Genomic DNA, 12,420 nt, shown 5'->3' with positions numbered 1-12,420 from the left:
TCAAACCCTACTGGATGAGAAAAATTCTTCGGCTGGATAATTCGTGTTATCGTAATCTTTGTTGACCAAGATTTTAGATGTGACATGAATAATCTTGATAAGGATATGATATAAATAATTTAAAAACGAATATGATATATTTATTATATGTGTTACATGTGATATTATACAGCACGATTAATATTTTTAAAATTAATTTATATTCAAATAACATGATATCACATAATATGATTAACATGATTATATATAAATAATACTATTAGACATGATTAATTATCCAAATAATACGACATAATCCGACACAATTAACATAATTATATACGAATAATACGATTAAACACAATTAACTCATTCATTTAAACAAAAAAATCATTTAAATTAACATTTAAATAAAAAAACTACTTAAAATTTGAATATTTATAATCTATTTAAATACTAAAATGATATGATTAATAAAATTATTAATTTATTTTTTAAATAAATTAAAATAAAATTTAAAAATTGTTTAATGTTATAAACAATACTATGTCCTAGGTGTCTCATTATTATTTGACACGAACACAACACGAATAATATCATGTTTTAATTAAGGATGGCATCGGGTCGGGTTCGGGGTGGGTTTTGCTCGCTCCGAACCCGACCCGATTTTATGCTTATTAAACCCGAAACCGACCCGAATTTTTTAATACCGAACCCGACCCGACCCGACGCTATGTAAATCGTACACAATCCGACTCGAAATTAATAAAATATTATTTTTTAAAATATAAAATATTATTTTTTAAATATAAATATTTAAAAATATCATTATATAAATATATATATAAATAAATAATTAATTAATTAATTAAAAAATAATTTTTTAATAATATCGGGTCGGATAGGATCAAGTTTTAGGCATACCCAAATTCGACCCGAAATTAAAAAAAAAAAACCCGATCCTATAGGGTCGGGTCGAACCGAAACCCGTCGAGGACGAGCTTGATTGTCGTCCCTAGTTTTAATCATATCAACATGATTAAGACACGAAACATAATTATACAAAACCTATACATAATTTTTTTTATATTATTTTCATGTCATATCATTGTGTCGTGTTTAAAATTGTTAGGTATGCTTGTTATCAACTTCACTAATCCTTTTGAGTGGATTTAATAATTTATATTTTGGTCATATTGGTATATAAGATAATGAATAGGATAATACAATAATTATTTTATATTATATTTGATTTGTGTTTAATTAAAAGAAATATAATTTCAAAAAGAGTTATCATCCTCTTAGTATAGGATGATTTAATTCTCTTGAGAAAATTATTTTTGATTCATAAGATTAAATTTACATATCTTATTATACTTTTAAAAATTATATTAATAATTTAAATTATATAAACTTTGAGAAAAATAATTTTGATCAATAAATAAATTATCTTATCTTAATTTTTGTATATATCAAATATAAAAAAATAATAATATTTAATTTAATTTAATTTATAATATTATTTCATCGTATTTTATCGTAATAATCTTGTATACTAAACACATCATTTGATCAATGACAAATAATTGTGCCTACATGTATAGCTAAAACACAACTTTCAGTCTTGGCATCCGAATTTCCATAAATAATGTCATTATTATTTCTTGGTTACCAAAGAGAAACCAGCGGAAAGAAGATGCTGGTCATACGTCCAGAGCTACTTTCTGTTTGTCCCACTCATAATTGTTTATTGTCTTTGTGATTCACTGTGTGCGAACAACCGTCTTTGCCGGAAATTATCATCTCAACTCTGCCTTGCTCAAGAACAAAGTTGTGTATATTGACGCCTACGGTGTTCTGCCAAACATCATTCAAAACCCCAAAATTGTATACATCAGCCTACGGTGGGTTAATGGAATCCGTTTACCTTTGCAAATGCCTCTGAATAAGTTGTGGGAATGCATCAACTCAAGATCTTGCACCTTTGCAAGTTAATATACGAAAGAGGAAAACAACACATTCCTCATGTTAAATAGGTTTTGAATCAAAGCAACAAGGATCATTAGAACACTTTTAGCAATTGGAATATTCAGCTTTCCACTAACCTTTGAACACATAAAATTGAAAAGAAGAAAAAGGGTAAAATGTTAAATGCTATTTATCAACAATTTTAGCGTCTTCGAAACTGGATTTCCACCATGTCAACTTACTCAGCTAGCAATAAATGGTCAAAATTACAGACGGCTCATTGAGAACAAACAGCTCACCATTGGTATTTGGCAGCAAGAAGGACCTCCTCATACTTCTGCGCAACATTGTCCCAGCTGAGGTCTTGCATCATACCCCGTCTTTGGAGCCCTTCCCAACTCTTGTTATACTGGCGACAAGTCAATAAGCAGTTTCCTAATGCATGTATCAACTTATTTGCATCAGCACTATCAAATGTCCAACCAAGCCCTGACTCTTCATATGGATTGAAAGGCTGCACAGTGTCCCTCAATCCACCAACAGCGTGAACAACTGGAATTGTCCCATAGCTCATGGCATAAAGTTGATTCAGTCCACAGGGTTCAAATCTTGATGGCATGAGTAAAATATCAGCCCCTGCCGTTATACGATGAGCTGTCTTCACGGAAAACCCAACCCATCCCCTGACTTTGTCACGATGTTGGTTTTCAAACTGCCTAAGCATCTGTTCCAAGTCAGGTCTGCCAGTGCCTAACATGATTAATTGCACATCCTGGCCCATCATCCACGGAATTGCCTCAGCAATTAAGTCAACACCTTTTTGGTGATCCAATCTCCCAATAAAACCAATCACTGGGATATCTTTACGAACAGGCAGCCCAAGCTCCTTTTGTAAGGCTGCCTTGCACTGAGCCTTGCCGGTTTGCAGTGTTTCTAGGGAGTAATTAGTATAACCATCTGATTTGAGGTGAACATCATACTGTGGATTCCAGTCTGTGGCATCAATTCCATTAACTATTCCCCTCAATTTCCAGTCACTTTCATTTATGATCCCATGCAAGCCCCAACCACCTTCAGAAGTTTTAAGCTCCCAAGCATATCCATGACTAACAGTGACCACTCTGTCAGCTGTCTTTAGACCTGCTGCAAAGATATTGAAGTGATCACCTCCAATGGGGTCATATAACTTGAAAAGGTCCATGTAGTGTTCTGGTAGATCCACATGGTAGAAATCATCTACAGGCCCCCGACCCTGCATACAGTTTATTGGTTAGAATAAGCTACAATAAATTCAAATAATTAATCTATGAAAGCATATCGGTAATAGCATTCAAAGTTTCTTGTCCAAATGATATCCAAAATTTTAAAGCAGAAACACATTCTTGACTTGGACATTTTAAGAAACAGAAAACTACTAAATTATCTTTTAACCTCAGCAAATGCTTTTGGATTCTCACTCTCCAATTATTCCAAAAGGGGGAGCTCTTTTGGAATATTAATTCATGCACTTAGATGCAATAAAGCAGAAAATAAATTATAGTTGTCCATGCTTGTCCTTTATGTAAACTAAACTTCAAGAGAAAATTGTGGATAAGGCGTGTAAACCATCATTCATGATTTGGGAAAAGTTCTATGCAGATTCTCTTTTGTTTAAGTAGGCAATGCAAAAATACAAATTGCTTTTAATAAATTTCTATCTGTGTGCAAAAACCAAAGCAAAGAATTGAGATAACAATGCGAATACACTTGGACCAGTTCTTTATTCAATGAAGCAAGCAAAAATATGGATGACCTGATTCCTTTTTCACTATAAAAGATCACATCAAATGAATTCTCATGGCAGAGAGGACAAACCTGGTGAGCAATATTATGTATAATGAGAACGGATCTAGCGAAGGGCATCAAACCCTTGTCCCGATAATATGCCTTTAAGTACACTGGCAACAAGGCAGTATGCCAATCATTAGCAATGAAAACCAGATTTCCATCTCCATAACAGACACCCCCACATGGAACATGCCAAGGAACCTGAAAAAACCAACTTCTTCACTTTATAACACTAATATGATACAAACAAATTATATTCAACCCAACATGAGGCTATGCCGGAAAAGAAGAAAATGGCCACAAGAAACCTTAAAGTTTACCAAGAGTAATCTATGTAAGACCATTCTAGCATGGGAAGTAAGAAGCATGACTTTCCTCTCCCACGGCACACCCATCTAAAATATGTTTCTTTGACTAGAGCCTTACAAACAACTCTCTACATATGAGATCAAACGATAAGAGATGATCGCGAACGAATAATTCTGCTGTAAAGCAGATCTATCTATATATTCCTGCAACTGTTTCTAGCAGCTTTTTTGGAAACATTCTGATGGAAAGGTCAATAGATAAACTCCACACTACATTCACCGTTGTTTATCTTAATGAGAAGAATTTAGAGGCTACTTAAAACCTCATGTGATCAACAATGCCCATCTTTTAATTAATTGTTTTATTTGTACTCCCACATTGAATGTCTGATGCAGTGAGTAACACTAAATTACTTTTCCATTCTACCATCAACTTTGGTCCATCTGTTTTCTCAATCATATGTCTATCCTACTACAGGTAATAGGAAATGACTGGGCAGATATATGTGTTATTAAATGAAATAGGAATTACAGAAATTACCAAACTGAACCATGGATAAGCCAATTTCTACATAATTTTAAGGCAATTTAGAAATTGTACCTCAACAGCTGCCTTGCAAAACAATACCATGCGCTTCAAAATATCCTGCACCACAAGACTAAAGTTATGCAAGCTTCAAAATGCTAACTAGGATAATCCAAGAAAAGCTATTGAGTTTATTGCATCTCCAAATTGGTAACATTAGTCTGCTTTGATACAAAATATAGATTGCAAACATACTGTTTCAAACTAATGTGCAGCAAGTAATACATGTTTATAGCACCATAAAACCCAATCACACTAATATAAGATGTTAAAGAAGTTAAACGAGTTTTTAGAAAACTTATAAGTTATAAACACCCTTAGATTAACATTAAAATTAAGCCATTTATGGTTGATCTCTATCTTTTCCTTTTCTCTCAGGTTTGTACCAGATTTGGCAAGTCATTAACATAACACATGTATTCTGTAATCACACTAAATTAAGACCTCATTACAATAATGATTATCCGAATTATTAACCAATCATAACAAAACCAAAAGAAAAGATATCCTACCAGTCGGTTTCCTCCATATATGTTATTCTGCATATGGTGAAAAACAGGACTATCCACGAAAACAAAATCCACACCATCAATATAGGCTTGGAAGTATGATACTTCCATATCCTGGAAATAAAATATCATCAAGATTATGCTATGGAATTAGCCTTTGTTGTTTAACAATCAAATGCTAAGTAATTTACAATGATATGAACAGCACCGTCATACATGACCATCCACTTTATACTTCTTTCGAACTCCTGTATCATGAGGTTCAGCACAATCAGCATACCGAGGTGCCACAACCTAAGCAAAAAGAAAGGAATTTAGTAGTGAAACCATCTAAAGTGCCATAGGCATCTGTAGGTTCATTGTTGGGACCAAATGTAAAGCAAATAGTCGGATGCTAAATTCAAACTGTATAGAGGATCATAAACTGATGGAGTAAAAAGAATGGTTACTGAAGCAACTAGACAAAAAATAGATACCAACTAAACCTACAAATTAAAAGTGATTCGCTTCATTTGATGAGGCCTCTTGGAAGTAAATAGATTAACTTTATATATTGCAATCCTAAGACATTAGTTTAACATAAAAAGCAGAAAAAAGTATTTACCATAACCCTGTGTCCACGTCTAGCCAAAGCCTTAGGTAAAGAACCGGCAACATCTCCAAGGCCACCTATGATAAATCTCCATCAGTCTCCAAGTTATATACAAAAGGACAAGGTATATGTCCCCTGTCCATCAAGAAAAGAAAAGAGAGACTGTCATCCCAGATTATCTGTCAATGGTATACTACCTGTTTTAGACCATGGAGCACATTCTGCAGCTACTAATATAACATTCATGACATTTACACTGGCTGGTGCTGGGGGATTTTCATCTTCAATTGGAGGATCATCTACCTCATCATTAACCTCTTCCAAACCTCCTTCGGTCAGATTTTCATTCTCTTCAACTGTAAGTTGGGCAGCATCTGAGGAACTTGAGAGATAAGAAGGAAGCACATCAGACTTAAATGCTTTAGAATCAGTGGTTTTTAACTGTTTGTTAGGACCTATATTGGAGGAAGCCTCTTCTCGAGGCAAGTGTAGTTCGGGTTCTTCTCCAACTTCATCTGAAGGTAGGATCTCTGATATGTGCCTCATAGTTGAATTAACATGACTGCTTGAAAGTATTCTGCCATTTTTGCCTTCATCCATTCTGTCAGAGCTGCTTGAAGCAAGATCTGCATTAGGAAAAACATTATCCCTCTGTTCATGAAAATCTTCATCTTGGTCTTGGTCAGTAACGCTACTTTTTATGGATGAAACTAATTTCCTCCTTTCTGCAATCTGCAGTGGATAGAGAAAACCATCAACACCATTAAGATAAATTCTCACAAGTCAAAACAACAAGCTAAAGCGATTACATCCCTTGAAAGATAAGATTTGACTCATAATATCTTAGTGAACAATAATAGACAAAAAATTTCCTCGTTCCTAAAGCTGGTTTAGGTTTGAGCAAAAAGACTTACAAATATCCAAGTATCCTAACACTTCCGTACTAGAAATCTAAGAAGTTCGATGCTGGAAGAAAACATATATTTATTCTGCATAAATATAACTGCTTTGAGTAAATAGATGTTCATAGACTACATATGAGTGCATTTCACTTTATGAATGTAACTTTGCAAACCTAAAGGGGATAGAGTGAAAATCAGATTTCATTTGACAAGAAACTAGTCCACGGTGGAACTTAATCAGCAATGTGATTTCAATGACATACCAGTATCCGAGAATCTTATCATATGCTCCATGAAAGCTACAAAGATTAGCGGCTAGTACCGAGTATTAAGCATTTGTTGCTAGATTATTGATTCAATGGAGTTTCGTTGCAAGTTAGGTAGGTCTAGAATTAAAAGGTTTCTACTACCAGAAAGATTCATTGCCACAATTCCCTTGTCCCATTTTTCTTTATCTTTTCATTCTGCAAACAACAACACTCACAAAGTCCACATCAAGAAAGTAATAAAGAAAAACAATCACAATCCAGAAAATAAAACAACTATCACTTACATTAAAAACAGAAAATTTATGTTCCAAAAGACACATTTTCAATGAAAAGCATAACCTTTACAGTCCAAAACCAAGATTTCCGATGAAAAACAAGAACTAAGACAAAAAAAAAAAAAAAAAAAACCTGTTGAAGTAGGTCTCTTTGCATGGCAAGAACCTTCTTGCTCTTCTCAATTGTAGCCTGAAGTGCATCCCCTGAGCCACGACCAGCGCCACCTACACCATCCAAAGAACCAGCTACTCTCAAAGGCTTAACCTCCAAAGCTGCCCTTTATCGTAGAACAAAGAAACTCCACATATTGAACCATTCAAAACAGCCAAAATTTGAATCTTTCTTGGCCTAAAAGTGGTGAAAGCTAAAAGGGGTCTACTTTCTCCTTTTCTTTCAAAGACAAAAGGTGAAGAACCAACAATGGAAGCCATTTGTGCTAGAAACTACGTCTCAAGATAAACCAAAAAGACCAAGAAAAGGTTTTCCCTTTAGCAATTAGAAGATAATTTGGGAAAAGGGAATGACCCAGAAACCAAGAAAAAAATTTCTGGCTTTAGCAACAAACAGATAAGAGTTTTACTGAAAGAACATGAATAAGAATGCAACAGGATTATTGGCAACTTATAGAGTGGAAAGATTAGTTTTTTACGTTAGAAAATGAAGGGAAAACCATGGAAAGACTGCGAGGAGAGTTGCATTTAACGTGGGTCCCAAAATATGGGAAATCCTGGAGCAAAAATGTTTGTTGTTTTTTGAGGTTCAAATTGGCTGAGAATTTTGGGAACAAAAAAGGTTGGGCTTTGGGCTTTTTAAGAGTTTTTATTTGTGGGTGTGAGACTTTCCGTTTTGGTTTTCCTGGCAAAAAAATCAATGCTTTGGACAAAATCACAAAGATGATGGGTCAATTTCCAAGAATTTAAAACGTGGGAGACAAAGGGGAATATAAAAGTAAAATGTGGCTGTAAATGATTCTTTGATTTACTTAAATCCATATTGACGGGTTTCTAGCTTTTAGTAGTTTAAACTTCTTTTCAGTACAAGTTTTGTACAATTTGCCTTATAATAATCGTTTTAATTAAACTCAGTGCTTTAAAGTTTGAGATTATGTGATAATTTTTTTTATAGGTAAGTTTTATCGGGACATGGAAAAGAGAGATCTTTGGACCCATTTTTTCTTTCTCAATTTCGAATCGAATCGGAACTCGTCCTTATCATTGGGTTCACGTCCTGATTGGTTTACAAGTTTTTTTTTTTTTTTTCTTGTTTTTGGAATGAGATAGAAAATTTTGTTTGGAAATATACATTAAAAAGAGAAAATTATAATGGATTTCAAATATGAGTACTTTGGCAAACTTTGTTTTTATATTAGTTTATGATCATTAAGCCAGTAATTAAAGTAGCTTTGTTATCAGAAAGAAGTGAAAGAAGAATTTTTTCAAAAATGAAAATCTTGATTGCATACCAACAAAAGCTTGAAAAGCATATGGTGAAAATCATCCGTTGGCTTCACAAACAATTAGAGGTATGAGGAGAAATGCTGCTTAAGAGAAATTTCTTTATGATTTGGGAGTCCAACACATTGTTTATGTGAAATGTTACACTGCAGAACTACAGTTACATATTATTAAAACTAAGATTCAGTAAATCTAGAATTTTTTTTTTATAGTTCAGATTCTGAAATTAATAATTCAACATTTTATCAAACTACTTACTAATTTTTTTTTATATTAGTTAAAAAACTATGTTAGAGGAATGTAATTTGCAAAAATTCTGAAGCAAATTGCAGCTAGATTACATTCAAAGCCACCCTACAAATGTGGTGTGAAAACAAGCACTGATTTAAAAAAAAAAAAAAAAAAAAAAACTGACATTATTACATGATGCCTTCTTGGCTTTTGTTGTTTATACATGTACTTAGATTAATTTATATATTTAACATATGCACAAAAGCTCAGCCTTGTCTTTTATATGTGGAGCAGATTTTAGATTAAATGAGAACCCCTAAAATTGGAAATTTTTTTTTTATCATGAAGCTGAAAATCAAGAAGATGGGAAAAGAGGACCACTGACAGTCCTGAAAAGCCTCCCTCTTTTGAATTCAATGTTGTTTAGCATTTGCTGGCACCATTTGAGTTGAGAAGAGGATAAAATTGACATCTGCAATACCCTTGATAACAGCTTCATTTCTATCATTGTAAACAACACTGCCTCTTTCTGGGACTCTTCCACTGGGTTCACAGCCTTTTTAAACCAGCACCTTTGTTTCCCTTGTAAATCTTTCAACCATAGTTGCTTCTGCAGCCAAAAAAAAAAAGTATTATTATTTCATCACGTCAGTGGAGTAATATTAATTATTTGATACTGTTTAAAACTTTAAAATTTTCATCCACAGTGTATGCTAATTGTACTTTAGCTTGGTAGGTACCGTGAGAATTGGTCAGTCCTTGGAATTTTTTTACCTGTTGGAGTCTTTTGGTCAGGTCAGCTAGTAGCTCCAAGTCTCTTGGATCCTCCACTGGGGGCAAAGACCATAATGAACTTTTTAATTTCCACAAATGCTTTTTCTTGTCAGTTGTTACAAATTTTCCAAATGCCTCTATGCATTTCTCTATGGCCTTCAACACATCTTTTGCGTCCACTGTTTCTCCTTTAATCCCTTGCTTTTCTTCCTCCAAAAACCCTTTAAGAAATCAAATTCGAGGGTAAAATTTTAAATTAATAAACAGAAAAACTATCCAGTGAAGCTATTATTGTCAAGTACCATTGATTAGGATTTTTAATACATTTCTCTAAGATCATATTAGGAAGTAGATTCTTCTTTTTTTTTTTGGCAAGTGGAAATGTCTTCAAGTTGGGATTCAATGCACATTCCCCGAGGCTGACAAATTGACAAAGTTGATTAGACAAAGGATGTGGATTTTTTTACAAATTCAAAAAAGTGAAATGAACCTTTTGTGGTAAAGTCATTCTATGTAATAAAGATGAATTTTAATTGATTAAAAATAAATAGTTTTAATAATTTACAGATATTATTTTATTTTTATTAAAATTTGAAATAGTATTATTTTATTTTCTTATAAAATTTTTATATAATCTCATATTAATATAATAAGTATAAAAAAAATCACATTAAAAGTAGTTAAAATTAAGAGAGGAAGTGAAGAATCAAAGGAATTACCTGTCACTTTAGGAACTTGAAGAAGGCTCTTGTAAGCAAATCTTGCTTGAACATAATTCCAAGCTCTGTTTCCCTGATAAATATACCTTTCTTCTTCCAAAAATCTTTCAAGCAAGACTTGGAAGTTTTGGAAATCCCCAGCCACATTATCAGAAAACAAGGAGTTGGAGAAGGTCAGAAACTTTACCTTTCTGTATTGATGATGCAGGGCCCCCCAGGTCAAGCATGATTGAGCCACATAAACAAGCTCAAAATCACTCTGTAAACTTTTTAAGAGCTTCTTTTTATCCATTTTGCTCAACGATATGTAGGGGATTGAGAAATCCTTGGCCTTGATATTCTCCAAGGAACTTGGAATTCCCACTTCCTTGTTCAAGATTGCACCTGAAATAACCAACCATGACTATAGGAAGTGCATCTGGCTAAGCTGCATTCTTTTTGATACTTGAGGCTATCAGAATTTGAATCTTGGTTACTGGAACTAAGAATCCAGCACTTTATCAACAGGTCATGCAACTGTTGGCGATTAAGATGCATTCTATTTCCACTCTTACTATAAAAACTAATGTCATGTAAGAATTTTTAGTAGGATGATTCAAGATCCAAGGGTTTTTTCCACCCTCAACATGTAAATATTTCGGTTGCCATTTTTGCATAAATATGACATGGCCTAAGCTGTGCAAGTTCTGCAGATGGCATGATTGAAAAAGATAGTAAAAAAAAAAAAATACTCACTTATTCCCCTGGTCCTCTCGTAGTTTAGCACATCAAACCATCCCATTGTTTCAGAATATTTCTTGTAAAATTCTTCTGATTCATCATCATCTCTTGCTGTGGTTATTACTTCCCTCTCCAAAACTGGAGAACCAGAGCCGCCATCTGGGAATGAATATTCTTTCATGAATGGTGAGCTCAAGGAACTATACAGGGATGAATATTCATTCAAATATGCTTCATCCAATGATGGAGAAGAGATGCGAAAGGAAGATGAACAATCATCCGCACTCAAGTCTTTGTGAAGATAAAAGCTCCAGTCTTCCATATCTGGATTCTCTCTTTCAGGAAGAATTTCATTATCTTCACAGCCATTAGCATCTTCAAATTCATCCCTCTGAAGTTCAACCAATTCAGTCTTGCATGGAATTGGTGGTATGCTTGAACAAATGCTAAAGGTAACAAGATGATTTCGACTAATATTATCTACAGCTTCCAATTCTAAGTTGGAACCAACCTTTTCAACTACTTGCAAGTTGGTTACTTTAATAAAAGAGAAGATATAGATCATACAATATCTAAAAAATTTATAAACATATGAACCCAAAAAGCAAATGATTCTAAAAGGATAAATGAATACAGATACAACACAACTTTTCAGAAATTTGAGCCATAGAAAAATCTGGCAGGCAAAAAGAAAAACAGGATGAATATAGAAGCTCAAATAAAACCACTTCAGAAAATATCCGTATGGGATGACAATAGATTCGATGATAAGCCAACAGGAAGCAAGGAAAGCCATTTTGAGTGTCAGTTTCAAGGCCTGTTAGTTCCAACCACTCCCTTGAGGAATAGTTGTTTCCTACTGGTTTGTTGGGGGGGGGGGGGGGGGGGGATTTTAGCAGTTAAACTTAATTCCCTCAACAGCAAATAAAATTGGTGGAGGGTAGATCTAACATTTTAATCATGAAAAAAGACATAAAAGTGATAGATTTAAAATTTTAGCAAAAATTGTTTGAGTTTAAATGATACAATCACGACACAGATACAGAAATTTTCTTGGATATAGTAGATGGTGGGGGTCATTGTCTCATAGACAAAATGAATGAAACAACATGGAAAGAGCCAGATTGGAAAATTTTTCCTCCAATCACTATAAAATAAGACTAGTTCATGGGTCAGGAAGTTTCACTTTCTTTTGAGAGAGACAAGCTTGGCTTATAATATACTTTGTGATCTCTTGACTAACTTTCTAGTTAAATGCATCAAAATATTCAACTCGTTTTGCTTACTTGGATCTTATCCATTGGGA

The 12,420-nt window shown here is 33.7% G+C and overlaps 2 protein-coding genes across 2 annotated transcripts; both read right to left on the bottom strand.

Annotated features, from left to right (window-relative positions):
- Positions 1 to 1,976: 1,976 nt before the first annotated feature.
- LOC111300562 (granule-bound starch synthase 2, chloroplastic/amyloplastic-like) lies at positions 1,977 to 7,951 on the bottom strand. The gene is given in 9 exon segments (XM_022896195.2): positions 1,977 to 3,199; positions 3,802 to 3,975; positions 4,684 to 4,728; positions 5,181 to 5,291; positions 5,394 to 5,471; positions 5,782 to 5,846; positions 5,967 to 6,501; positions 7,349 to 7,479; positions 7,482 to 7,951. Coding segments are annotated over 9 exon segments (2,262 nt in total). The 5' UTR covers positions 7,648 to 7,951; the 3' UTR covers positions 1,977 to 2,242.
- Positions 7,952 to 9,156: 1,205 nt separating this feature from the next.
- Positions 9,157 to 12,119, bottom strand: LOC111300561 (uncharacterized). The gene is made up of 4 exons (XM_022896194.2): positions 11,130 to 12,119; positions 10,395 to 10,778; positions 9,676 to 9,896; positions 9,157 to 9,511 (listed from the first exon to the last, which is right to left on the bottom strand). Exons 1-4 carry the CDS (start codon positions 11,908 to 11,910, stop codon positions 9,257 to 9,259), a joined length of 1,641 nt encoding a protein of 546 aa, XP_022751929.2. The 5' UTR covers positions 11,911 to 12,119; the 3' UTR covers positions 9,157 to 9,256.
- Between the last annotated feature and the right edge of the window lie 301 nt (positions 12,120 to 12,420).

This window comes from Durio zibethinus, chromosome 18, assembly GCF_047325235.1.
Source record: "Durio zibethinus cultivar Kanyao isolate XHJ-2024 chromosome 18, ASM4732523v1, whole genome shotgun sequence".
Taxonomy (NCBI): Eukaryota; Viridiplantae; Streptophyta; class Magnoliopsida; order Malvales; family Malvaceae; genus Durio; species Durio zibethinus.
The sequence above is the reverse complement of the archived record's forward strand: the minus strand, read 5'-3'. Positions and strand labels throughout refer to the sequence as shown.

What these genes read in the sequence shown, in the direction of transcription:
- LOC111300561 (XM_022896194.2), bottom strand. Translation starts at nt 11,910, where the DNA reads ATGGCTTTCCTTGCTTCCTGTTGGCTTATCATCGAATCTATTGTCATC. An exon ending in CGAGAGGACCAGGGGAATAA is followed by an intron (nt 10,779 to 11,129) that starts GTGAGTATTTTT and finishes TGGTTATTTCAG; the next exon opens with GTGCAATCTTGAACAAGGAA. An exon ending in TCAAGTTCCTAAAGTGACAG is followed by an intron (nt 9,897 to 10,394) that starts GTAATTCCTTTG and finishes GATTTCTTAAAG; the next exon opens with GGTTTTTGGAGGAAGAAAAG.